Source organism: Odocoileus virginianus, chromosome 4 (genome assembly GCF_023699985.2).
Source record: "Odocoileus virginianus isolate 20LAN1187 ecotype Illinois chromosome 4, Ovbor_1.2, whole genome shotgun sequence".
Lineage (NCBI taxonomy): Eukaryota > Metazoa > Chordata > Mammalia > Artiodactyla > Cervidae > Odocoileus > Odocoileus virginianus.
In genome coordinates, this window is record NC_069677.1 from 80,137,900 (window position 1) to 80,164,582 (window position 26,683).

A 26,683-nucleotide genomic window follows, 5' to 3' on the forward strand; every position below is an offset into this window, starting at 1 on the left:
GCTGTGTGGTATGACATGTCCTGGGCAACAGCTCTCAGCCAAGAGCAGCTCTAAGTGTGTCACCGAAAGCTTGGCCAGCAGTGTGATGGGGTCATGGAGGGGGTGGTCCCATACACTGTGTCCCCTCTGCTGATGTGATGCCAACCACACTGGCTGGCACGTCCCATGCATGCGTCTGGTATTGCTGTGGACATCAACCCATCTTTGTTTCCGTCACTGAGTGGGGGCACAGTAGGTGCTCAATAAACATCAAACCATATGAAATTGCCCTTATAGTTGGTCAAACACAGGTGAATCTGGACAATGGCAAATGTCTCCATTGGAGAAAGCTACACCTCACCATTTGGGAGATGGTGAGGGACAGAGAGGCCTGGCATGCTGCAGTCCATGGGGTCGCAGAGTCGGACAGGCCTGGGCGATTGAGCAACAACAGCTACACAAATGAGGTAGCATTGTCTGCAGGGAGGATTTATGTCTGTGGATGAGAGGGCCGCGTACCCACAGCATCTTCACTGCGGGAACCACGGATAGACGGCAGCTTCTGAGGGGTTCACAGTCATCGAAATGGCCGTTGATGGCTCCTCAGCCCAATGACCCAGGGACCTGCTGGTATCTTAATTTAAACAGTGAAGATGGGAATTTGTCTGGTGGTCCAGTGGTTAAGACTTTGCACTCTCTGCAGGGGACATGAATTCAGTCCCTGGGTCAACCCCTAAGACCCCGCATGCTACACAGCAATGCCAAAAAAATACATTGGAAAAAAAAACAAACAAAAACACCCTTGAATGTGTCTCCAGCCAGCATGATACTCTCAGTCTCTGGGAGTTCTCTCCAAGAACTAGGGGACATTTTCTATTTTAATTACCCTCAGCCCTGGAGACACTCTCTGTAGCATGTGCTTATAAAGGGCCACACACAAGCCCTTAACATGGATTTGTTTGCAGTTCCCTGCCCAGTGATGTCTGAATGACAGCCAGGGTGTGGGCTTGGAGCCCTGATGAGAGCTGGCTGCGGCCACCCAGGCCTCAGGCCTCATTCTCAGCCACATTGTCCTGTTTGGTGGGTGTTGTGTTACCATTTGTGGGATTGAAAACGTATTTGGTGCTGTGTGGTTCGACTGCGTGAATCAGATCATGCAGTGCTTTTAGCAGATTTTTAGGAAAGTCGTAGCTTTTCCTTACTTTTTCAGTGATTCACGTTCCTGGGGACAGACCTGAAAGCTCTGTGGTTGTTAGACCCGCAGCAGGTGACTGTCTGGATTCAGGGTCCCAGTGGGTTGGGGACGTGGGAATGAGACCTGTGGTCTCAGGGTCTGAGCTATTGGCCGATCTTCAGCTGAAACACAAGATGGTGTTTTAAAGAATGAAAACCGTCTGTATGACCAAGGCACCGAAGAGCACTGGATGATTCCGTGCCAAGGACTGACGTGTAGCGTACAGGTTCCCTCCTCCTGAGAGGAGAGGTCTCAGGAAGCTGCGGGGATTCAGATGGAGGGAAGCTAGGCTCGCCTGTCTCTCCAGCATCCACTAGGTTATGCCCTCTGCTTTGAGGAGCCTTGCAAGGGCTTCTGGGGGGGAAGCAGAGTCACTGGGCACTGCCATTTCTAAAAGGCAGCCCAGGGAGGACACGCAGGGCCGGGTTGCAGGGCAAGGGGTGGACCCCGATCTGATCCTGAGCCTCCTGGCAGTCAAGGCAAAAAGGGAGATGGTTGACTTGTACCAGTGATCATTTTTACTATACAGAAGTATACAGCGTTGTCTGAAAAGACATTTTTGCATAATATTTGAAAACATATACCCTATGAATCCATATAAGAAGGGTTTTGGAAACAATGCTTATTTTAATTCTTTATTCTCTAGTATGGTTTTTACAAAAGATTAAAAAAATAATCGCCTTCTTGCTTGTTTCTTATTGAACTCAAATTCTGCTGTAAAATTGATGGTTCCTAGACTTTTGGCCACCCTCCTTTTTGTATAATTCATGTTGTCCAGTGGCTTGCTGTAAAGCCAGAATTTTTCTCCCACAAAAGGGATTTAATTCCATGTGAGCATTAAAATATATTTTGGTTATTATATTCAAGTGTTGGTCTTTAAAATGTGAGTTTCGATATGAAAACACAGAGCACCTCAGCCTGACTCTGTCTGGTCTTGCTTCCCTACCGGGCCATTGTTTTGGGAATGAATTAGCCATGCAGAAATCCACGGGCAAGTGATGAAGTGTTGGTGAATCAGAAGAGCGGGCCCTTTGATTTTGTGTTGAGATAAATGTAGCACAGAAAGCTCACACCGTGTGTTAATCTGCTCAGGCTGCCATGACACACGTCACAAACTGGGAGCTTAAACCGTAGACAGGCTTTCCTGGTGGCTCAACAATAAAGAATCTGCCTGCCAAAGCAGGAGACACAGGAGACTCGGGTTCAATCTCTGTGTTGGGAAGATCTCTTGGAGGAGGGCATGGCAACCCACTCCAGTATTCTTGCCTGGAGAGTCCCATGGACAGAGGAGCCTGGCAGGCTACAATCCATGGGATCACAAAGAGTCAGACACGACTCATGACTCTTCTGAGGCCTCTTGGCATGTAGATAGCTGTCTTCTCCCTGTGTCCTCACAGGGCCATCTCTCTGCATGTTTGTGTCCTAATTGCCTCTTCCTATAAGGACACCAGTCACACTGGGTTGAATCTAGCCTAATGACCTCACTTTAACTTAGTAACTTCTTAAAGACTCTGCCTTCAAATACAGCCACATTTTGAGGCACTGGAGTTAGGACCCGAACACATGAATATTAGGGGGACACAATTCTGTCCATCACACACCATAATGTGTTTTGACCGCAGCTATAAAAACAAGTTGGTTATCTCCATGGCTTGGTTATTGTACATAATGAAGCAATGAACATGGGGGTGCAGGTGTCTCTTTGAGCTAGTGATTTTGTTTCCTTTAGATCAATATCCAGGAATGGAATTACTGGGTCATATGGTAGTTCTATTTTTCTTTTCTGGAGGATACTCCATACTGTTTTTCATGGTGGCTGCACCAATTTACATTCCCACCAGCAGTGCATGGGTGTTCTCATATTTTTTTTTCCACATTTTAAAATCACTTTATTGAGGTGTGATTGGCATATAAAAAGTTGTATGTGTTTAACGCACATGACTTGATGAGTTTGAAGATAAATATACAGTCTTGAAACCATCAGAGGTTTCCCATTTTTCTATATCTTCGTCAATATTTATTATCTCTTATCATTTTAATAATAGCCAGAATAACACTTATGAATTGCTACCTCAGGGTGGCTTTCATTTCTGTTTCCTGATGATTAGTGACACTGAGCATCTTTTCTTGGACCTGTTGACCATCTGTATGTCTTCTTTGGAAAAATGTCTATTCAGATCTTCTATCCATTTATAAATTGGAGTATTATATTTTTTGCTATTGAGTTGTATGATTTTCTATATATTTTGGATACTATCCCCTGATCAGATAAATAATTTACAGATATCTTCTCCCAGCCTGTAGGTTACCTTTTCATTTTGTGGCTGGTTTCCTTTGCTGGGCAGCAGCTTCTGAGTTTGATGTTGGTTCACTTTTTTACTTTTGCTTCTTTTGCTTCCCTCTGATGTTTTCTGCATCTTTCTCATTCTACCCTTTTGTAGATTACCCTCCCATCAGAGACCTCGTGATCCTCAATGTCACCAGCAGCAGCTTTCAAGTGTCCTGGAGCTTAAACTCCACCCAGAACCACACTTTCTGGGTGCAGGTTTACCGGGGTGAAGAGTTGTTCAGGAGTGCCAGCACCCCCAGGACGAGTCTGGAGGTGGCCGGGCTGGAGGCTGGAGTGAGGTATGGGGTGAAGACCAGCTACCAGGCGTGCGGGGCCAACATCACTGCCATGGTCACTGTCAGGACCGGTAAGGCCACATCCAAAATCCCTATCACCTGTGAGTTTCTCAGTCTAGCCCAGTTCTGTTGGCCCTAGTGATTCAAATCATTGTGCTTCCTGTGGCCTGACCTCACCCCTCCTGGGAGGGAGTGAGGTGCTCCATGTCCGGGAGCAGGGCCAGGCACTCCTTTTCTGCACAGGCTCCTCGCTCCCCAGCACCTCACCCTGACTGAGGGCTCTCCTGACACTGGGGGTGATGAGGGCTCTATGGAGATCTCATCTTTCTGGGGTTTGAGGGATGCATGAAGCGGACAGACAGAGAGAGGCCCCAAGTGAACTAGAGCTGAAGAGACTTTTCCCCCCAAATAAACACAACATATTCATGAACTGGGGATTCCAGTATCCGTGTGACTCTGACTGGTGGCTGATACTGGCCACCTCCCCGCTGCCTGGTCTCAGTGGTGCCGGGTTCTAGAAACCTCTGTCGGGTTTGGTCCCTAGGATGGGGGAGTTCCCTCCTAGGCTGGCCCCTGGCATCAGGACAAGGAAGTGTGCATGGGGACAGTGGGCTCTGAGACGATCTGGGGACCAGAGAAGGGGGGAGCCCCAACCTAGGGGTTCTGAGCAGGCAAAGGGCAGAAATCCCTGCATGAAGGACCCTATGAGGAAAGGGTGGGGAAGGGGGATATATTGGGAGTTTGGGATCGACATGTACACACTACTATATTTAAAATGGATGACCAATAAGGACCTCCTGTATAGCATAGGGAACTCTGCTCAATATTATGGAACAACCTAAATGGGACAAGAATTTGAGAAAGAATAGATACATGTATATGCATAACTGAACCACTTTGCTCTATACCTGAAACTAACATAACGTTGCTAATCAACTTTACTACAATTTAAAATAAAACTTTTTTTAAAAAAGGAAAAGACCCTATGGAGGTCAGTTTCATGCACAGGGATAATGCCCATGACTGAAATAAGTGAGGTATGAAAGAAGCAGTCCTACACCTTTTATGAACCGATTCAGGGCTGCCCCATGAGAAATCGTCAAAGCACACAGCACCGGTCCCTACCCAGAGGGCCCCCAGAACCCTAGTCATGCAAAAAATGTAAGCCCTTGGCTTTGCACAAGCCTCCAATTTCCAAACTGGTGCCATCTCCTCATCTTGTTTTATTTTCAAATTGTTCCATGGAGAAAATGGGGAGCACTTGCTTCCCTTTGAGGAGACTGGGATGAGGGGGGCTCATCCCTGTGGACCATCCTGGGGGTGGCCCAACCCTTCCGAGTCCCTGCTGGCTTCTGTCTTCCACCCTCTGCCCTCACCTCCCCCCAGCTTGCCTCAGACATGACCATTTATGGAGCCAACATCCCAGCAAAATTCATCTCTGCTAGGACCTGTAGTAGGAACACGTAGCTCCCCCCACTCCCACTGCCCCCTACCCTCCCTTCCAATGCAGGATAGATAATTTGGAAGATTCCAGAAGACTCCTGATTACCAGCTTATTCATTCCCCAGCTGATTCTCTTTCCTCCTCTATATTGCAAAAATGCCTTCTATTTGCAGAACTTTTTTTTTTTTAAAAGAAGCTTGATTGGCTTTAGAGGTCTTGGGTAATTAATTTGACACTGGTATAAGCCTGCTATGTTGGAGGCAGTGGAGGTTATTATAGCAGTGGAGACCAAGGGCCTCATGGTGAATCCAGGTTCCCTAAGCACTGGTGGATACCAACCGCTCAGGAGGCTCTGTGATGTGGGCAGGGCTGGGGCTCAGGAATCCTGGGCCTCAAGCTTCACTCGTTTCTCTTGCTGCGGTGGGAGAAGGTTCAGAGGAGCCCTGGTCCAGAAATGGGCACTATTCAACCTTGGGGACATTTCTGGGGCTGTGTGTATGCAGTGGTGATAAATTCTGCCCTTGCTGGCTAGTGGAGAGCGAGGGTGCGGAAGGAGTGTGAGTGGCCTGTAGGTCATTAGAGCTGCTGCAGCATCTGCTGTGGGTGTGGGCTTCATTCTTGATAACGAAAGAGATGTATGTAAGCTCCCGCATCCCACCTTGAGGTTTCCATCTTCACTTATGTCCACAGGAAAGGATGCTTTCCTTGTAGGGTGACCAACCCTACCATTTTGCCCTGGAGTGGGCCCTGGAGAGGTGGGAATTTTATTTTGAGAAAACCAGAAACTCCTGGGAAAATCAGGATGAATTGGTCATCTGAGAGGGTGGGACATGGGCTTGTGATCCAGGCCAAGGAAAGCAGTGGCCGCACCTTGTGAGGAAGTGCTAGAGGGAGGGGCCTTTTTATCCTACCTGGCTGGTTGAACAGTTCCCGCTGCTGTGTACCATGTGATATTTACACCTTGTTCCCCTGCTCTGGCTCTAAAGGTGTGTGTTTGAGTCTGAGTTTCCATCATGCCAGTGTAGATGTATCATATTCCTTATGTTGGTTTCTCCTAATTTGGCCACCAACCTGAGACTCATGCCTCAATCTGTTTTCTAAAGCCTCCCCCTCCAAAGAGTAAGGGAAACTGGAAAATGTTAACAGAAAAGCTCATGGATTTCAGCTAACTCCCATTATTGTCTATCTCAGATGCCCGAGTGTTTGAAGTCACGGTCAGGATCCTAAACCGCAGCGTGACGGAGGGGCTGCTGGACCGCGGGAGCCCCGAGTTCCAGGACTTCTCCCAGCAATTGATGCATGAGGTAAAGCCTGGGAGAGGGGCTTCCGAGGATCCGAGCCAGAAACCCAACAAGAGGCCAGTGCGGGTGTGGGACGAGCACCTCTCACCAGGGCTGGGGAGTGGGCAGTCTCAAATCCCATGATAATTACTCAAAATGCCCCCTCTATGGGTAACCCTAGATTTGGGGCCAAAACATCTTGGATTCAAATGGGGTGGACCACTTGATGGCTTAGCTGGGTTTTCTGTTGAACCTTCCATCTGGGGGTGTCTGGGACTGCTCTCCTGCTTTGGGGCAGCCTCACTGAAGACGTATTTACCAGTGATCACAGCATCTGTCCCTCCCTGGGGTTGAGGGGAGTCACCAGCACAAGGCTTGGGAGAACAGGGCCAGAAGCAACTACCATCTATCCTCATAAGCTGAGTAGGAGAAAAGAACAAAATGCTAAACTGTCAGAAACTATGAAAGGTCTAGGATTTCGCCCTGCCTGCAAGCTAGTAAGCTAGACTATTGGATGGATGCTGGCAGAGGACACGAGATGCCTGGGTCAGAGATAAGGACCTCATTGCTCACAGCAGAGCAGGCAGCATGAGCATCAGATGGGTGCCAGGTCCCCTGTTGGCCCCCAAGTCCTGAGCCAGTGATGCAGAGGGAACTTGGTTCCCTCTGCATGTGGTTGATGCACATGCAGGACCTCTGCATCACTGCTGACGATCCCCATGCAAACCTGCCTAAACCTTGCAGAAAGAGACCTTATCTTTTTTTAAAATATTTGTTGCTATTGCTCAGTTGCTGAGTCCTGTCCAGCTCTTTGTCCATAAACTGTAGCATGCCAGGCTTCCCTGTCTTTCACCATCTCCGACAGTTTGCTCAAACTCATGTCTATTGAGTCAATGGTGCCATCCAACCATCTCATCCTCTGTCACTCCCTTCTCCTCCTGCCCTCAATCTTTTCCATCATCAGGGTCTTTTCCAATGAATAGGCTTGTTGCATCAGGTGGCCAAGTACTGGAGCTTCAGCTTCAGAATCAGTCCTTCCAATGAATATATTTGCTTTTATTTTTCTATCTACTTTGCTGTGACATGTGGCTTGTAGTTCCTTGATCAGGGATAACACAGGCCCCCTACATTGGGAGCCTGGAATCTTAGCCACTGGACCACCAGGGAGGTCCCAAGAGACGTTATCTTTTCGACATCAGACACTGAATTGATCTGCCCTTGCTCTGGATCGGGCCATCCTCTCTCTCTCCCAAGGCGTTCATCACACACGTGTCTGGGAAAGATATTTTGGAGCAAGAAAGAAGTTCTGCAAGTTCTACTTGCAGAATGTGTGGAAATGGGACAGACTGAAGGAGGGTTGCCTCCCTATGTTCACCTGCGGGGGCGGGGGTCAGTTTTTGACCTTTCTTGGAGAATTCTTCCTACTTTTTAGCAGTGCTTGGCCTGTGGGTGCAGGAGTGGTGGGGTAGGGTTGGGGTCCCCTTGCTCCGGCACAGGCTGCCCTGAGCACCTGTTTGGGCTTGTGTTTCCTGGGGATACAGCCCAGGGAGGGGGGACAGTGCCAAAGAGCCATGAGATTGCTCCTCTTGGTCATTCCACTAATCCACCAGTCAACCCAATTATCTGCTTATTTCTCACATACATGTTAACCTTCACACCGGTTTCCAGGGCACAGGGAGTGGGCCGTGCATCTAGGGCTGCGGGATAGGGAGTCGACTGTCATGGTCTCGGCATCCTCAGAAAGACTGACGAGGCCTGGCCCACACTCCCAGGCCTCCAGTCATCTGGGGGGCGACACTGTTGCCCCAAGAGGTGGGTGAGTGGGAACCTCCTCTTGGTCATGAAGGGGACCCATGGATTCTGTGCACCATCTATGTGCCACTCCGGGGACCCTGATGAGCGGTTTTGAAGACCTTGATGGAAAAGTCCGCTCCATCTGAGCATCTGTCGCCTCTCCTGGGCCAGGTCACCACCTCCTTGCCGCCGGCCATTTCCGACTTGTACCGAAGAGGGAAGCTGAGGCTGCAGGTCGTGTCTGTCCGGACCGGAAGCGTGGTGGTGAGGCTCAGGCTGACCATGTGGGACCCTGAGTTCCCAGTGGGCGTGTCCACGCTGGCCCCCCTGCTCCCAGCTCTGTGGGCGAGCATCGTGTTCCAGGTTGACCAGCAGGGGACACACGTGCAAGGTGGGTCCCCCTCCCTGCACCCTGGGCATCATGATGGGCTGCATCAGTTCTGGCCAACATTCACTTTATTCCAAAAGGTAGATGGTGGTGGTGGTGGTAAATTGCTTCAGTCGTGTCCGACTCTTTGGGACCCTATGGGCAATATCTCACCAGGCTCTTTCGTCCATGGGATTCTCTAGGTGGGAATACTGAGTGGGTTGCCTTGCCCTTCTCCAGGGGATCTTTTCCACCCAGGGATAGAACCTGGGTGTCTTCTGTCTTCTGCACTGGCAGGCAGGTTTTAATCACTAGCGCCACCTGGGAAGCCCAAAAAGTAGATAAGGTAAATGAAATGTGAGTCCTTATTCTGTGTTCCTCCTTGGGAACTGGGGCCTGGGGCCAGCCTCCCCAAACCATGGAGCCCACATGCATCCCACATCTCCTGTTTCTGACAGCAGAAGTGACCTGCGGGGCCTGGAGACACTCACTCCCTTGGATGGAGCCTCTCACCTGCAGTGGGCCCGGAACCCAGGGCAGAACCAGGCTGGAGGAATCACAAGGGGCACAGGGGAGGGAGATTCCTGGGTGTGAGTGGGGGCCCAGCGCCACCTGGCTGCTGTGTGACGCGCCAGCATGGGGGTCTGTGTCATCAACCAGAACACCTGTGGTTTGACTTGGTGATGCAGGAAGTCACATACAGGGAAGAGGGGGAGGTGGAGAAACAGGGCGGGGGCAGGGGCATGAGAGATGGGGGAGCAGGGGGTCAGAGTCAAGGATAAGACAGAGACAGAGACACCCAGAGACAGAGAGAGAGAGATACAGGGGATCCAGAGTGGACCAGATGGGGAGAGACAGGGACTTGGAGAGACAGAGATACAGTGAGCTGTCATGTCAGGAAGGTTTTGCTGTTAACTTGGGGATGCAGTTCCCTCGCGTGGTGAGGGCACCGCAGTTTCTACATCAAAGAGCCTGGGTGGGGCTCAGTCTGGGCATGGCCGACCACCCCCTCCCCGAGTGGAGCGGGACCCCGAGTGGGTGCTGCCAGCTCCTGTGAGCTCAGTCCCTTCTGACTTGCTGTCTCAACCTCCTCCAACCCAAGAAGGCAGGGAAAGTGCCGCTGGAGTGTCACACCTGGGGCACACTGCCTGCTTAGCCTGCCGTCTCTTTGTCACTCACCCCACGGGAATGGACTTAGTGGCGGCCCTCTCTAACATGATGAGCTCTGCCTGCCTGGGCTCAGAGGCCAAGTGCCGGGAAGACGCCAGGCAGCCTGTGGGTAGATCCCCCAGGGCCCACCTGAGGCAGATCTGAACTGTCTTTGGAAGACCCAGCCCTCATCGAGGTGCCTCCCAGCCATCAAAGCTTAGGTTACTCCAGATTCTTGTCAAGTGAGGCTGTGTGTTGAATGGTGACCCCACAAGATAAGAGAACACAGAGCTTCAGATGTGACTGTATTTGGAAGAAGGGTCTAAGCAGATGACCGGGTCCCAGCAGCGTGGCCATCACGTTGTCACAATCTCATAATGTCCCCGAGATCTGTTACCCCTGGTCACTGGGTGGCCGCGTGCCCTGGTCTTCCTCTGGGGTGGTGTACATGTGCAGGGAGGCCCAGTGTTGAGCGGCACCCTGGTTCTCGGATCCTGTCCACACTACCCGGTGAGAGAGGCTGAATGTGGTGGAATCCCAGCTCTGATGCTGGCTCGCCGTGGGCCACTGTACAGGGCACTTTGCCTCCTGGGCCTCCGTGTTCTCATCTGGGAGATGGGAAGGTGAGGACACATCCCACCTCGTGGGTAAACGAAGGAGTGCTGAGGGGGATGGGGGTCAGTTAGCAGGTGCCCGGTGCAGCTCTGACAGCACCGCCCAACACGTCGGGGAAATGCTTTTCTAGGACCTACATCCGTATTTCGGAAGAGTTCTCGGGCCTGGACGGTCCCCCGCCGGTCCTCCCCGCTCCTCCTTCCCCTTGTTCCCCTTGTCTCTCCAGCCTTCGCCCCCCACCCTTTCCTAAAACTCTGCTCAGAAAGGGCTGTTCTGTTCACCTGCTCCAAGCGCAGACGACCCACTGGGCCTCCGCGTGTGTCCACGTGGCCCCTTCATGCCATCATGCTGTGTGCAGACCTCGGCCCAACACGGCCCTGACATTGGCACCGTTCACTGTGAGGGGTCCCCTGGGTCCCCACAGTACCCGGGCAGCAACGCCTCCTCCTGTGAGCTCAGGACAGGTCTGGCCACGCTCCCCAAAGCTTCCCATCAGCCACGGGCTCCTGACAGCCTCGCAGACGCAGGGGCCCTTCCTGTCGCCTCTGTGGGCAGAGCGAGAAGGCGTGGGCAGGGGAGCCTGGCCCTGGGACTGTCACCATCCCCCTGACCTACTGATGGGGCTCTTTCCCCAACTTTGGTGGTGCTGCCTTTGGAGCCAGCTGCCGTTAGAACCCAGGTCTCTATGCCCACATGCCTCCTTGTTTGAGACTCTGACGCCAGTCCCCAGGAAGGGCTGAGAGCTCTAGCCAGGCAGGCTTCACCCGCAAAGGCCACCTGGGCCTCCAAGACAGTTTGGAGCCTCCCGAGGAGCCTGCCTTTTCAGGGATGGAGTGGCTTGTCCTTGGGCCTCCCTGCCTCATTCCTGAGGGTTACTTGTGTGGGGAGTTGTAAGTCTCCCATGGCCGCCCCCTCCTCTGGACAGGGGGCCACACCCTCGTCCCAGCTTCCTGCCGGCAGGAGCAGAGCTCAGGCCCCATAGGGGATCCTGTCTGCATCCTCGTCTAGCGGTCCAGGAGGCATGAAGCCTGCTCGGCATCTCCCACGGCTCACAGGCCCGAAGCTGAGACCTGTATGGCCCCGGGCTTTGGTGCAAGACCAGAGTTGCTCCGGCTTGCTCATGAGCCCTGTGCTGGCTGAGTGAGCAGGCAACCACCTCCCGGAGATAACCTCTGAAGCTCTGCAGATTGAACTCAGGTTTCAGTGGGGCCTCCACTCTCCTCGTGGCCCTCTGCCCCGGCTGGCCTGGGTCCGGCCCTGGCCTTAACCATCAGCACCTTTGAGCCATCTGCAGGCTGGAGGTTGGGCAGCACTCCAGGAGATCTGGGCCAGCGGGGAGCCCAGGGTTGGGGTGTAACTGTTGCATCAGCTGATGAGCCTGCTGGTCTCAGCGGAGCTGCTTCCATGAAGATCACATGAAGCAAAACTGAGAACCACAAAACGGGCCTCTGAGCCCCCAGATGCAGAGCTTTCTCTGCATAAAACTGGACACGTGCCTTATCTTCACTCGAAGCCCGGCCAAGTCCAGGCTCCGTGGGCACCCTGAGCCTGGCCAGGGAACCTGCCCTGCAGCTCTTGGGAAACCTGTGCAGAGGGCTGGTGAGCACCCCTCATGGGGACCCTCAGCCCCCTCAAGGTACCCAGCTTCCGCTGATGGCACAGGGTGACTCTGCTCAGAGCCACCTGTTCTCTTGGCGTGGGGGTGGGGGGGAACAGGCAGTGGCCCACAGAGCCAGACCTGGGCTGAAGGATGGATTTCTGGGGCTGGGGGAAGACTGTTCTCCCACCTGGCTCCTCCCAGGAGATACAGCTTGAGTGCTTTATTTTTGTTTACTTTTAAGTTGGAGTATAGTTGATTTACAATGTTGTGTTGGTTTCAGGTGTATAGCAAAGTGAATTCGTTTTACATATACACTTGTTCTTCAGTAGCTAAGTCGTGTCCAACTTTTGCGACCTCTCTTGGCCAGGCTTCCCTATCTTTACTATCTCCCAGAGTTTGCTCAAATTCACGTCCATTGAGTCGATGATGCCATCCAACCATCTCATCCTCTGTCATCCTCTTCTCCTCCTGCCCTCAATCTTTCCCAGCATCAGGGTCTTTTCTAATGGATCGGCTCTTCGCTTCAGGTGACCATAGTCTTGGAGCTTCATCTTCAGCATCAGTCCTTCTGAGATTCAAGAATAATTTCCTTTAGGAAATCCTTCCTTTAGGATTGACAGGTTTGATCTTACTGTCTGAGGGACTCTCAAGAGTCTTTTCCAGCACTATAGTTCAAAAGGATCAAGTCTTCATGGCTCAGCCTTCTTTATGGTCCAACTATTGCACCGTATCTGACTACTGGAAAAACTACTGGAAATACATATACATATATCCACTCTTTTTCAGATTCTTTTCCTGTATCAGTCATTATAGTGTACTGAACAGAGTTCTCTGTGCAATACAGTAGGCCCTTATTAGTTATCTATTTTATTATACAGTAGGGTGTGTATTGTATATGTCAATCCCAATCTATCCCTTCCCCCTTTCCCCTTGTAACCATAAGGCTGTTTTCTACATCTGCAACTCTTTCTCTGTTTTGTAAATAAGCTCATTTGTACCTTTTTTTTTTTTTCCAGATTTCCCATATAAGTGATATATGTTTGCCTTTCTTCCTTAAGGTTTTATCCTGCTTACTCTCCTGTAGCGCCTTATTGATCAGTCATGCGTCAACATGCCCAAAGCTATCAGATTCTTTGCTCTAGCAGGGCCTCACGTGGGGCTGGGGGTGACCACGGGGCCCAGAAGAGGGGAGGGGAGGGCGTGGCAGGAGAAGGAGGGAGGGATGCTCCTGATGAGTTTTCCCTAAAGCTGGCCCTGGCTGAGAAAGGAAGGGAGGCTTTGGGGGGGTTTACAGGCCTGGCGAGGGGGTATTTACAGGGCTTACTTAACAGCCTACCTTGCCCAGATCAGAAGGCTCAGGGCTTCTGGGGGCTCGAGGCCTTTGAGTCTCTCTTGGCCATTTCCCAGACCCAGAGAGGAGGTTTGCAAGGGCCGTCCAGGGTCTCAGAAGGTTCATGTTGTAGTGACTGGACACCTCCTGGCTCAGTTATTTCCCTGTTTCTTTCTTGGGACACTAAATATTAGGGGATGGCTGGCACATCAGAGCAAAGAGACAGCCCCTTGGGAGCAAAGAATAAACAAGATGGGACTATATTCACACCTGTTGGTGCTGGTGGTGGTGATTTGGTGGTTTAGTCGCCAAGCTGTGTCTGACTCTTGCGACCCCATGGACTGTAGCCTGCTAGGTTCCTCTGTCCACGGGATTTTCCAGGCAAGAAATACTGGAGTGGATTGCCCTTTCCTTCTCAAGGGGATCTTCCCAACCCAGGAAACAAACCCAGGTCTCCTGCATTGCAGGCAGATTCTTTACCAACTGAGCTATGAGGGAAGCCCGTGGGCTCTAGTATCCCCAAAGGAGCCGACATTGCCTAGTTTCTGCCTCCAGATCAGACAGCGATGGAGGCAGGCAGACACTCCATTCAGATGGTCCTTGGTTCAGATGGAAGCTTCTGGGAGGGCTCTGTGCAGGGCTCCCCACCCCCACACCAGGTGCTGGATGCCAGGGCCTCACTGACACCCTGCCCCAGCCCCCTGTGCATTTGCTGAAAATACTGCCGTGAAGAACTCGATGCCACTACCGCTCTGTTCTCTGAGCAGCCTCTGTCGTGTTCTCACCATGTGGCCGTGTTCACTCACGTCCCCTCTCCCTCCCGCCCGCAGACTGGGATGAGTGTGCAGACAGCCTGGAGCACGACTGCTCGCCGGCGGCCCAGTGCATCAACCTCGAGGGCTCATATACCTGCCGGTGCCAGACAACCAGGGATGCCAACCCCTCCAGACCGGGCCGGGTCTGTGACGGTGCGCTCCTTCCCCACCCCCAGCTCTGGTCTCAGCCCCATCCCCGAGGGCCTGGGCTGGAGCAGGGCTGACCTCCATCCAGCAGGGTGGGAACAGTGCCTGGGGCCCACCATACTGTTAGGGACCCATGAGAATGACTTAATTCCTTTTAAAACCAAAAGAAAAAATTAATATAGTAATAGTAAATATCAATTATGAACCCAGTCTTTATACCAAAGCAATTTTCAGAAAATTTATCTGTTTATTTATTTTTGGCTGTGCTGGGTCTGTGCGGCAGCATGCACTAACTGCAGTACACAAGCATCTCATTGTGGCGGCTTCGCCTGTTGCAGAGCACGGGCTGTAGGGCGCTCAGGCTTCAGTAGTTGCAGCCTTTTGGGCTCTAGAGCACTGCCTCTGTAGTTTAGGTGCACGGGCTCAGTTGCTCTGTGGCATGTGGGAACTTCCCGGATCAGGGATCGAACTTGTATCTCCTGCATTGGCAGGCAGATTCTTTTCCACTGAGCCACCAGGGAAGCCCCTGGATCAATGCAGTTTTAAAGTATGATTTTAAATTATTCTTTTGAGTGAAAAGGCCTGAGAAAGTCATGATGAAACCCCTGGAGGGAGGAGGTGGCCCCTTCCTGAGTGGCCCACATCATGAGAGGTGTAGGATCCCAGGTAAGCAAGGAGAAGGCCTGGAGGTGAGGCCTCTGAGCCCCATTCTAGGCACATCTTGGCCCCAAGATTTTGAGGATAGGGTGCGGTTCTGATCAGCTGGTTGGGGATACCTGGAGTGCTGAGCTAAGAAGCAGGAGGAGGTCATATACAGATCCGCAGTGCTGTGATTGACTAGCAATGTCTGCTCTAGGGGCAGGTGGGCAGTGGAAGTGCTCAGCCACCTGTCTGCTCAGCCATCCCTGCTAAAGCCTTCTGGCTGGAAGCAGCAGTAGCGAATTTTTCCCTAGGGAGAAAGCCTCTCGTCCTTACCTACTGTGTTTACTGTCCTGCTTCTTGAGACCCACACAGTCACTCCCCTCCCATCCTTTTTCTTACACATTTAATGCCCAGAAGGCTCGTAAGAGTGACCAGCACCAACCCCCACACTGAGCACACATTTGGGGGAAATGGTCCCAATTTCTCAAGGGCCAGATTCACCTATCTGAGGCCTACAGGAACCAAGCCCTGCATTTATGTCCTGGTTCAGCAGCCACTGGGGTGGACCCCCTACTCACCGTAGGGGCATCCTCACTGGTCAAATGAAGAAGCCCCCTGGCCTTTAAAGAGAGTTCTTGGGAAACCAAAAACATGGGTCCTGTTAAACACTCTGAATCACTCATTGGGACAGCCTATGTCCCCCTTCAGCTCCCTTGGGGGGTGGGCACACTTGGTCAGGGTAGACGAGATGCCCTGTCTGAGCCTGGCTGTGTCTTGGCAGGTGACATGCAGAGCCCTGTGGACATGCCGTCTCCAGTGACAGAGGTCACAGCCTCGGTTCCCAGCACAGAAGCAACATCCTTCAGTCTGGAGACCCCTGCCTTGTCCCCTGGCCCTGGACACCTATGGAGCACCCCTGCAGCAGGCCAGGCCTGGACCCTAGGGCTCCCACCTAGGAGAGGAGTCAGCTGCTTGGGCAGCCACGGTGGTAACAGCACTGGGCATGGCACGAAGGCTAGCGTGGCCCCCGGCCCAGGGACCGGCCAGTGGACGGCCAGCAGGGTGGCCTTCTCCCCCAGGGTGCCTGGGCCAACCCACAGCTCCTCTCCTGGGGCCACGGACAGCCTGCCAGACACCCCTGGACAGTCCCCCGCTAACTCTACCGCAGAGCTGCCCTTCTGGCCCACTCCTGCCCCGAATCCCACGGGCCACATCGAGTGGCACTCCAGCCTCCCCATGAGGGACACACCCCCAGCACCTCTGGACCCCACGTGGGTGCAGAACTTGGACCCTGGGCCCTTCAGCTCTCCAGATCAGCCCTTGGCCCCCACGCCTGCATCTCTGAAGACCCCGGCCTGCGGTGAGTGTCAGGGAGAGTGTGTCCTGGGGCTGTGTGGAGCCATGTGGTGTGTGAGTGCCCATAAGCAAAGGCTAATCCAGTCCAGGGCCATCAGCAGCCCTGGGTGGACCCTCATTTTATGCTGTGCAGACCCACTGCAGCACACTCAGTCCCCGGGAGGCCAGCTCCAAGTCTAGTTAGGGTGAGAACTTGGTCTCCCCTCTTTCTCTCCGGCCCTGTCCTCCCCCTTCCTGTTTCCCCACTGGCCAACAGCAAGAGCAGGAAATCGAGCAGGTATCGCATTAAGGGCACTGAGCATGGGGGTACTTCCCCCCAGTATAGTGTTGGGCCCCAACCTTTCTGCACCTCTCCAACAGTGCTGCACCCCCCAGCCTGCTGAAGCCCCTCCCTACAGTGCTGCACCCCTCATCCAGGTACAGACCCCAGCCGTGCTGCACCCTCAAGCCCGCTGCGGTCCCCCAGCAGTTCTATATTCCTCCCACTGCCCCCAGCCACACCGCCCCCAGCAGCTCCACATCACCCATTACCTGCAGAGGTTTGGCCATCATCAATAGTCCAGGGTGATACCCCAGGAGCCAGGTGGCCACTTTGAGAAGGAAACAGGCCTGGCAATGCAGCTCCCATGGAATGAGATAGCCCTGGCACCCTTGTATGAGTCCCCCAAGCTGGTCTGACCCTGGATTGCGTCCACATGGAACCCACTGTCAACTGTGGCTCCACTGATGCATGTCCTCCGCTGCACGAGGCTGGATTCTGGACTAACTCTAAGGCCTGCAAAAACAGCCCCAAGTCACCTGCAGGAATGGTCTGTGACCAGCAATGGCCAGCTGGCTGAATCCTTGGAAAGTCTGCCTAGGGGTTGAGGAGGGGGACTCCTTGAGGAGCCACCCAGAACCTCCTGAAGAAAACTTTATTTTTGGAGTTCCCGGGACCTCAGGGTGGACACAGAGCCAACCCGAGGGCAGGGAAGCCATGCCCAGGAGCCCAGGGCTCGGGGGCAATCCAGGGACCCTGCACCCGAGTGTGCAGCTGGCGGCAAGTGGACTTGACGTCCCCTGAGGATGCTCGTGTCCCCACATGGTGGGGTGAAGCTTATCCTTCCTGTTACTGGGAACCTTGTATTGATTTTAATCAGGGGCATTTATATTCCACTTCTCAGCTCCCATCCCCATCGGAAGGGTCACTGTCTCCAATGTGACCAGCACGGGCTTTCACGTGGCCTGGGCGGCGGATCCCACCCTGCGCTCCACTTTCCAGCTCAGCCTGGTTTCTTCTCGGAGCCCCACCATGCACCTGCAGACCCGGAAAGCAAGCCTCACGCTGTCAGGCCTGGAGCCCGGTGTCCTGTACCTGGTGGAGATCGTGGCCAGAGCATGTGGGCAAGAAAGTGCCAGAGCCCAACTGAAAGTGAGGACAGGTAACAGGCTCTAGAAACAATGTCACTGTGGGTTCTTAAAGGGAGGAGAAAAAGTAGGAAAGAGGTTTTCAATGGGTGAAGGTTTAAAACAGCTGCATTTATGTGTAGATGTTGGCTTTCCTTTCTTCTCAGTGTAGGAACACCTGGCTCGCTTCTTCCTCAGCTGGGGTTCGAAGGCCATGTGGGAGGGGGCTTATTTCAGGGACAAATGAGTGAATGAATGAAGTTGCTCAGTCATGTCTGACTCTTTGCGACCCCACGGACTGTAGCCTGCCAAGCTCCTCTGTCCATGGAATTTTCCTGGCAAGGATACTGGAGTGGGTTGCCATTTCCTTCTCCAGGGGATCTTCCCAACCCAGGAATCAAACTCAGGTTTCATGCACTGCAGGCAGACTCTTTACCATCTGAGCCACCAAGGAAGCCCCATTTCAGGGACAGGTGGTGGGCAAAGAGGCTGCTCTGCACAGTGGTCCAGACTCTGAAGAGGCTGCAGACCCTCAATCACCTGTGTCCTCGTGGGTATATGGCAGGGAAATGGGTACAGTCATGTCCGACTCTTTGCGACTCCGTGGACTGTAGCCCACCAGGCTCATCTGTCTATGGGATTTTTCAGGCAAGAACACTGGAGTGGGTAGTCACTCCCTTCTCCAGGGGCTCTTCCTGACCCAGGGTCTCTTTCATTTCCTGCATCAGCAGACGGATTCTTTACCACTAATGCCACTTGTACAGTGCTGGTCTATGCAATTTCTCTGACCTCTCTCACTCCTAGTGGATATGGCTTTCAGGAAAGATGATGATGGATAGATCTGTAGGTGTGCCCCACCCTGAGCCTAGGGCTGCAGAGTAGAAGGGAGGGGAGTAGAATTAAACAAGTCAGATGTATTAGTACACTCTGGTAAGGTGGAGCTGACTTTTTTTTTTTTTGGCTGGGTCTTCGTTGTGGCACTTGTGTTCTACACAAGCTTGTGAGAACTTGTGACTCAAAAGGGTGTCTCAAGTTGCAGAGTGTGGGCTCAGTAGGTACAGCGTGCAGGTTAGTTGCCCCAAGGCATGTGGGATCTTAGTTCCCCAACCAGGGATCAAACCTGAGTCCCCTGTGTTAGAAGGAGGATTCTTAACCACTGGGCCACCACAGCAGTCCCATGGTGAAAGTGATTCTTGTCGATAGGTATATATTCAGATAATATTCCTCTTTTCTCCTCACTAGCATTTGTCATCCACATATTTTCTCGAATATCTAACTTGCCTGAGCAGCCAAGGGCAGGCCTGGTGTTGCAGATTAGTTATCAAATCTTGGGCAGCCATGCAAGAATCAGTAGCAGTCATCTCTGAGGTGGGGTGTGCACCCCTCGGGTGATGCCTAAGATGTCCCATTAGGGTGCAGTCAGAAATGTCTAGAGTAAATCCATGGCTAATTCATTTCAATGTATGACAAAAACCACTGCAATGTTGTAAAGTAATTAGCCTCCAACTAACAAAAATAAATGGAAAAAAAAAAGAAATGTCTAGAACTTTTGTTTATGTGCTTTAAAGCAGGACTTCACTGTGGACTGGGATTTGGAGAGGGGATGGTGGGTGAGGGCGCTAAGTGCAAGTTCACGGTAAGCTAGAGGAGGGGAGGTCACTGCTGGCTGGACGAGTCCAAGTTGTAAGGGCTGATCTGGTTCTGCGGCTCCAGAAAGGTCTCTGTCTGTTTCCAGGCTTCGTCCCACTGTCCTCTGGACCTGAGGGGCTGTGCCTGTACATACCAGGTGCTCTTCCTTCTTTACAGAGTGCAAACCAGCCTCCCTTTGATGTTCTTCCTGACTGATGTGAAAATACTACTATTAAGACAAAGATGATAATCTGTTACCTGACACTTACCACGGCAAACATGTTTATTCTCGATCCTGCAGCGGCTCAGAAGCTCATTGGGAAAGTCCGAATAGTGAACGTCAGGTATTTAGAACCCTTCAGCAACACCAGCAGCGAGCAGTCCCAGACCTTCCTGGAGCTCTTCCTGAGGACGGTAAGTTGGTGGAATCGGTCCTTATTTTCTCCTGGGATGTGAAGGAGGGAGGTGGTAGCATCCTGAACAGCCAATGGGGGTTCAGACTTGACTGAGGAAGTCCGCGGACTGCTCGTTTCTGGAGGAAGCTGGGGCATCCAGCTCTGGTGAGGGCCTGTGTGTTCTGATCTGTCATTAAACAGACACACCAGCAGGTGAGGGACTCACCTTTCCCTCTGCTTCACGTTGTTTCCGGTTCAAAGTCTCTATTGATGTGGGACCCTGTGGAGCAGAAAACCTCCCCTGTGCCTTAAAAAGGAAAAGCATTTACAAATTGAGATCTATTTCACACACCACAAAACCCACTCTTTTAAAGTGCGGGATCCAGCGGTTTAGATGGTTTGCAAAATTGCGCAGCCATCACCACCATCTAATTCCACAACGTTTTCATCCTCTGAGAAAGAAACCAGTTTATCTCTTCATCTCCCCTTCTCTCTGCCCCTGGAACCAGATGTGTGCTTTCCGTCTCTATGCATTTGCCTGTTCTGGATATTTCACAGAAATGGAATCATACAATACATGACTTTTGTGTTTGGCTTATTTCACTGGGTATAATATCTTCAAGGTTCATCCCTGTTGTATCAATATCAGAACTTCATTCCTTTTTATGGCCAGGTGATATTCCTCCTTAAAGACAGACCACGTTCTGTTTAGCCATCATCCACTGATGAACATTTGGGTTGCTTTCACTTTTTGGCTATTGGGAATAATGCTGCTGTGATTCCAGCCTTAAAAAATTCTTTTTCCTTCTCTTTGTTGCAGTGCCCTCTGCAACCCCTTTGGCATTTTTTGGCTTCCCAAAGAATGTATATTCTTACAATTTATTTATAGTGGCAATATATTATTTTTGCTGGCGGTTAGGTTACCCTTTGATGAATAGAGAATGCACTTGTTGAGATCTTGTTTGTATAGAGCAGGAGTCCCCAGCCTCCAGGATCTAATGCCTGGAGATCTGAGTTGGAGCTGGCGTAATAATAATAGAGATAGAGGGCACAATAAATGTAATGTGCTTGAATCATCCCAAACCATCTCCCCCCCGGTCTGTGGAACATTTGTCTTCCACAGAGCCAGTCCCTGGTGCCAAAAAGGTTGGGGATCGCTGGCATAGAGGACATCTGAGATATTTTAGGTTTTCCTTACTTTGGGAGCTTAAGATGCAGAACTGAGAGAGCTTGGCAGCGCCACCTATTGGTGGAGTCATAACAGGATGAAGCCTCAGCAATGCTGGTGGCTGTGATGTTCGGTGCTTCTTTTCAACCCCATCAGCGTTGCTGATAAAATAGGCATACTGCCTCCGGGAACCATCCCATTGGTGATCTTTGGGGTCTGGGATCCTGCTTTATTTATCCTGAGGTCCCCAGCTCCTGGCCCAGTGTGTGGATGGATTCAAGAGCTGTTGACGGTCTGATTCACATGTTTATCACCAGCTTCCTTGGGATAGTTGCACATCACGAATTGGACCACATAGAAGGCTGAGTGCCAAAGAATTGATGCTTTCAAATTGTGGTGCGGGAGAAGACACCTGAGAATCCCTTGGACTGCAAGGAGATTAAACCAGTCAATCTTAAATGATATCAACCCTGAATATTCATTGGAGGACTGATGCTGAAGTTGAAGCACCACTACTTTAGCCACCTGATGCAAAGAGCCAACTCACTGGAAAAGACCCTGATGCTGGAAAAGATTGAAGGCAAAAGGAGAAGAGGATGGCAGAGGATGGTTAGATAGTATCACTGACTCAATAGACATGAATTTGAACAAACTCTGGGAGATAGTGAAGGACAAGGGGAGCCTGGTATGCTCTAGTCCATGGGGTTGCAAAGAGTCAGAGACAACTTAGTGATTGAAAACGGACTATAGCCTGGCCACCAGGCTCCTCTGCCCATGGTATTCTCTAGGCAAGCATATTGGAGTGGGTTGGCATGCCCTCCTGCAGGGGATCTTGCTGAACCAGGAATTGAGCCTGGGTCTCCTGAATTGGCACTTGGATTCTTTACCACTTAGCCACCTGGAAGGCCCCTAACAACAACACACATCATATTAAGCAGCAATCACTGAGATCAGATCACACGGCTCTAGTGGCCTCACGAGACAGCTTCATTACCACTCAAGTTCCTTGATTAACCTTTCTTTTTGAAAGCATTTCATATTTTTGCCTATTTGGGGGGACAGTTTGCTATCTGGAATTTCTGCATTGCAAATAACTGTGCAACTTAACACCTATGTAGGACATTAGGACACATTTTGGGATGTTGTGGGATAATGTGTTGCTTTTTTCTTTGTCATTTCCTAGCAAGGGGCTTGGAACTTTGCTTTGAGACTGGCTTGTAATTCAGACAAGAGTGACTTTAACCCAAGGCTCTATAGAGACCTCTGGGGAAATCCCAGAGAGAAAGAAAGAGAGACAGAGGTAGAGAAGACCAGCTCTTCCAATGACAATGGTGGCAGCCACATGACTGCAAGAGGCTTTGGGGTCTCCTGAGCATCCACAGTCTCTCGTGGGTGATATGCTCACACTGGCTGTCCCAAGGCTGGGAATCCACAAGCCTGTGCCTGAACCTCATGCAGTTTAGATGCAGATGAGGTATTCTTACGAGGGCAAACCATGGAGGTGGGCTCTTCCATGGCAGATTTGCGCTATATGGACCACTCAAAGCTCATCATATGACGGGGGTAGTTTTCTAGGCATTTAGGCCATGATAGGTTAGAATGGAATAATATGGTTATCATTACATACAGGGTTCTGTCCAAACTGATAGAATAATAAGCAAGGCTTATAAGGGCAGGACTCTTGAGAGTCCCTTAAACAGCAAGGAGATCCAACTAGTCAATCCTAAAGGAAATCAGTCCTGAATCTTCATTGGAAGGACTGATGATGAAGCGCCAATACTTTGGCCACCTGATACTAAGAGCTGACTCACTGGAAAAGAACCTGATGCTGGGAAAGACTGAAAGCAGGAGGAGAAGAGGACGACAGAGGATAAGATGGTTGGATGGCATCACTGATTCAATGGACAGGAGTTTGAACAAGCTCCGGGAGATAGTGAAGGACAGGGAAGCCTGGTGTCCTGCAGTCCATGAGGTCATGAACAGTTGGACATGACTGAGCAACTCAACAACGACAACAACTAGGATGCTCAAGGGAAACGGTCTTCGGAAAGGCAGGCGGCAAGAAAGAAAGGGGGGTGTCCTGCAGTGTAAAAATCACAAGGACTGTTCTAGAAAAAAACAAGTGTGGGAGGTGGGGTCCCTCCCTTTGACCACTCGTTCAGCCATCCCCCACTCCCACAGCTCTGAGCCAAGAGTGATCAGCAGATCCTAACTGCCCTCCTGAGCCCCCTTCCAGGTTACAAGCCCCATAGGGCAGGGCTTTGGCACTCAGCCCCGTGCTGACTGGCTGGTTGGTGGGGAGGACAGGGCTCATTGTCTCAGACTCCACTGGTATTTGTGCTGGGTCTGGGGACCTGGCAGACAGGGACCAGGCCAGAGCTGACCCGTGGCTTTGATGTCTTTCCCAAGGCCAGCCCTGCTGCTGGCCACAGTCCCCAGAGGAGCCACTTTAGAACGAGGACTCTATCTCCTCTCTCAGCGGGTAGCTCTTTTCACCAGCCCTGTTTCTCTAAAGGTGCGGAATTCCTTGCCAGCCTTCATACTTCAGCACCTGGACACAGGCGGGGTGCGCATAGAAGTGACCCGCATCTCCAACGGGAGCATCGTGGTGGAGTTCACCTTGCTGGTCCTCGAAGACGTGGATGTTCGGGAGGTGTCTGCTGCATTCCTGGCTGCCTTTCGGAACACCTCTCTGCTGGAGGTGGTCGGAGGCGACACCTTCATAGGGGGTAGGTGGAGGCCAGGCCCCAATGGAGACTCATTCCCCAAAGGAGGCAGTGAAATCCCGCCAGTGGCTTCATTCTGAAAGATGTGCCTCCTTGAAAAGGCTTCCCTGCATGGGATGAAAATGGAAACCTATAGGACCCTTGTCTCTCTTACTGCTACTATAGTTTTTTGAAAAGGTTTACGGGTTGAAAACATCTTCTGGTGAACCTGCCAGGATGCCCAGGGACACTGCCTCCTTTCTGCGTCCCGCTCCTTCCTCCCCCGCTGCTGCTCTTAAGTGGGATGGGCAGAGGGCAGACAGGTCCCTCTCTGCAGCCAGAGTTCCTCCCCAGCACAGTTGCAAAGGAGACCCTAGGAAGAATAATTGAAAAGAAAAGCAGGGAGTAGAGGCAGTTTAGAGTCTCTTCTCATACTGTATTGGTCAGCTCAAGCTGTTGTTTTAAAAAAAAAAAACAAACCATGGATGGAGTGACTTAAACAACAGACGTTTATTGTCTCACAATTCTAGACACTGGATGCTGGCTGATTTGGGTGAGGGCTGTCTCCTGACCTGTCGGGGCCACCCTGCGGCTGTGTCCTTGTGTGGCCTTTCCTCTCTGCGTGTGGAAAAAGGGCTCTGCTGTCTCTTATTGTAAGGCCATCAGTCCTGATCAGATCAGCTCCCCTCTCTTATGATCTCAGCTAACCTTAACTGTCTTCTGAAGGGCCCATCTCGAATTGCAGTCCTGCTTCAAGTGTCAAGGCTTCAACATATAGATTTTGAGGACACACAATTCCATGCTGAGCACATACCAGGCCTGAGAATACATGATATGAGGCTGAGAGTTACATGGATGAGTAAAATCAAAGGCAACATAGATGAATATTTTGCTGATTTTTGGAATGAGAAGGGTTATGCCTACAGAGAAAAAGACTGGAATAGCTACCTCTATAAAAAAATTCAAGCTCTCATATCAAACAAAATAGTCACCATTGTAAAGCAAGCAACAGACCAAGAAATAATTTCAACAATCTGGTGAAGAATTATATCCCAAATATAGAGTGATCACTTGCATTGGTAATAAAATACTAAGAATGCAATAGACACAGGCACAAAAGACCCAAATAGACGGCACATGAAAGATGAAACACAAAGGTGGAAGGCTTTGCCAAGCCCTTTTAGTGTTTATCCATTTTCTTTAGTAAAGCTAAATGGTATTGCTTCTTGGTATTGCTAATAAGATGAGAGCAGGTGGGTGGCTGGGTCCCTCTACCTGAGACCACGGTGGGGGTGGGGTCCTCCTTGTCTTCTGGTCTCCAGGGAGCTGAGGGGACGCTGCTGTGCCCCTCCCCCACCCCAGCATCCCCGGGTCCAGGAATCCTCCTTCCAGAACAATCTTAGCAGACTTTCTGCCACCTGCTCCCACTCCATCCCCCGTAGAAATTCAAGGTGCCACGCTGCTCTTTAGCCTTCCAGAACTGGCCATCTTTGCTGTCACTTGATAATTTTAACTTTACTCCCCAAGAAGCACCTTCCCCATCAAGCTGCTGTGAACAGTGGCACGGCCGAGATGCTCAGGTCCCCATGAGGGTTTCCTGTCTTGCTTTCTGAATGCTGCAGATTATGATGAGTGTGCAAGCCAGGAGGATGACTGTGCCCTAGGCTCTGCCTGCCGCAACACGCTGGGCTCCTTCATCTGCAGCTGCGAGGGAGATGCCCCTGACCTCCTGGTGGAATTTTCTGGAAGACCTTGCGAAGGTAATATTATCAGGATGGTTTGTCTGGAACACCATCAGATAGTCTGTTCTTTTAAGGACACTCATCCCCAAAGTGCATCTTTTCTAAATGAGGTCAACACATTTTTAAGTCCTGGACAAGTTTCTGGAGTGTGCGTGTGCATATGTGTGCCACACACGTGCATGTGTAGATACATATATGTGTACTTGTGCGTGTGTGTGCACATGTGTATGTTCTGGTACCTCCCCATCCTTCCACACACCTCCAGCCTTCTGGAGGCACCTCATCTCCTAAGTGCTTCTTCTGATGCCCGTGATGAGGAAACACACACAACCACTCAGGTGTGTGCTCTCAGATGCTAAAAGATGATCTTTCAAAACCCAAGTCTGTGTGACAAACGACACATGGAAATCTTTCTACTCAGCCCCACTGTCCATGCAGCACTTCTTCCACTAAATGGGACGTTTGTGGATTCACTGTTGACCCTGAGATGACCCCTGCCCTCTAGGGATCTGTGGTCACATGGAGGAGATAGGCCTTTACAGGAGTGAACACGATGCCTCAGGGGATGCGAGATGTGGGCTACTTGAGGCAGAAGCAGGAGGCCCAGAGGACACTGAAGTTGTTTCAGTCCCATGGGTGTGGTCAGGGTGTGGTCAGGAAAGAGTGGTCTTAGTGCCAGTCTTAAAGGATGGCTCAGCCCTCGTCGGGCAGAGGGGGCTGCTGCGGGGTGGGGTGTGGTGCTGGGTGCAGCAGTGGGAACGGAGCTGTTGAGGGTGGGCGGGGTCCAGGCCCACAACCTGGGCTGGCTGCAGGTAGTGCCTGCAGGAGGTGTGCGGGAGAGCTGGGACAGGCTGCCCAGCGAGGCCAGATGAGGCCAGATGAGAAGGCTGTGAGCACTGGAAACAGGGATCTGGGCTGCCGCCCAGGGCCGGGCAGCTGGTGAGCACCTTGAGATGGGATGGCAGGGGTCAGGGGGGCAGGTGGTGGAGCCGGTCTGTAGCAGAGGCCCCAGGATGGCTGAGCGTGTCCTGCGTCTGCCCTCAGAGGATGGGGGATGTTCTTACAGAGCCTCGTGCTCTCCCAGAGGTTGAAAGTGAGCGTCCTTTGAGGGAAGTGGGAAGCAGAGCAGGAGTGAGGAATCTGAGGATCCAGAGTGAACTTCATTAACCCATTTTACTTATTTATTTATTTTTGGCTGCACTGGGTCTTTGGTGCTGTGCGTGGGTTTCTATAGTTACAGCGAGCAGGGGCTACTCTCTAGTTGAGGCACAAAGTCTTGGTT

At 51.6% G+C, this 26,683-nt stretch overlaps 1 protein-coding gene across 1 annotated transcript in view; it reads left to right on the plus strand.

Moving 5' to 3' along the window:
• Positions 1 to 26,683, plus strand: part of UMODL1 (uromodulin like 1) — a 77,767-nt gene that overhangs the window by 28,902 nt on the left and 22,182 nt on the right. Inside the window, exons 7-15 of the mRNA XM_070466810.1 lie at positions 3,655 to 3,909; positions 6,473 to 6,585; positions 8,527 to 8,746; positions 14,247 to 14,384; positions 15,802 to 16,380; positions 17,540 to 17,797; positions 19,693 to 19,805; positions 23,470 to 23,683; positions 25,282 to 25,419. Coding sequence (XP_070322911.1) covers positions 3,655 to 3,909; positions 6,473 to 6,585; positions 8,527 to 8,746; positions 14,247 to 14,384; positions 15,802 to 16,380; positions 17,540 to 17,797; positions 19,693 to 19,805; positions 23,470 to 23,683; positions 25,282 to 25,419 — 2,028 coding nt within the window. The remainder of the gene's footprint in view (positions 1 to 3,654; positions 3,910 to 6,472; positions 6,586 to 8,526; positions 8,747 to 14,246; positions 14,385 to 15,801; positions 16,381 to 17,539; positions 17,798 to 19,692; positions 19,806 to 23,469; positions 23,684 to 25,281; positions 25,420 to 26,683) is intronic.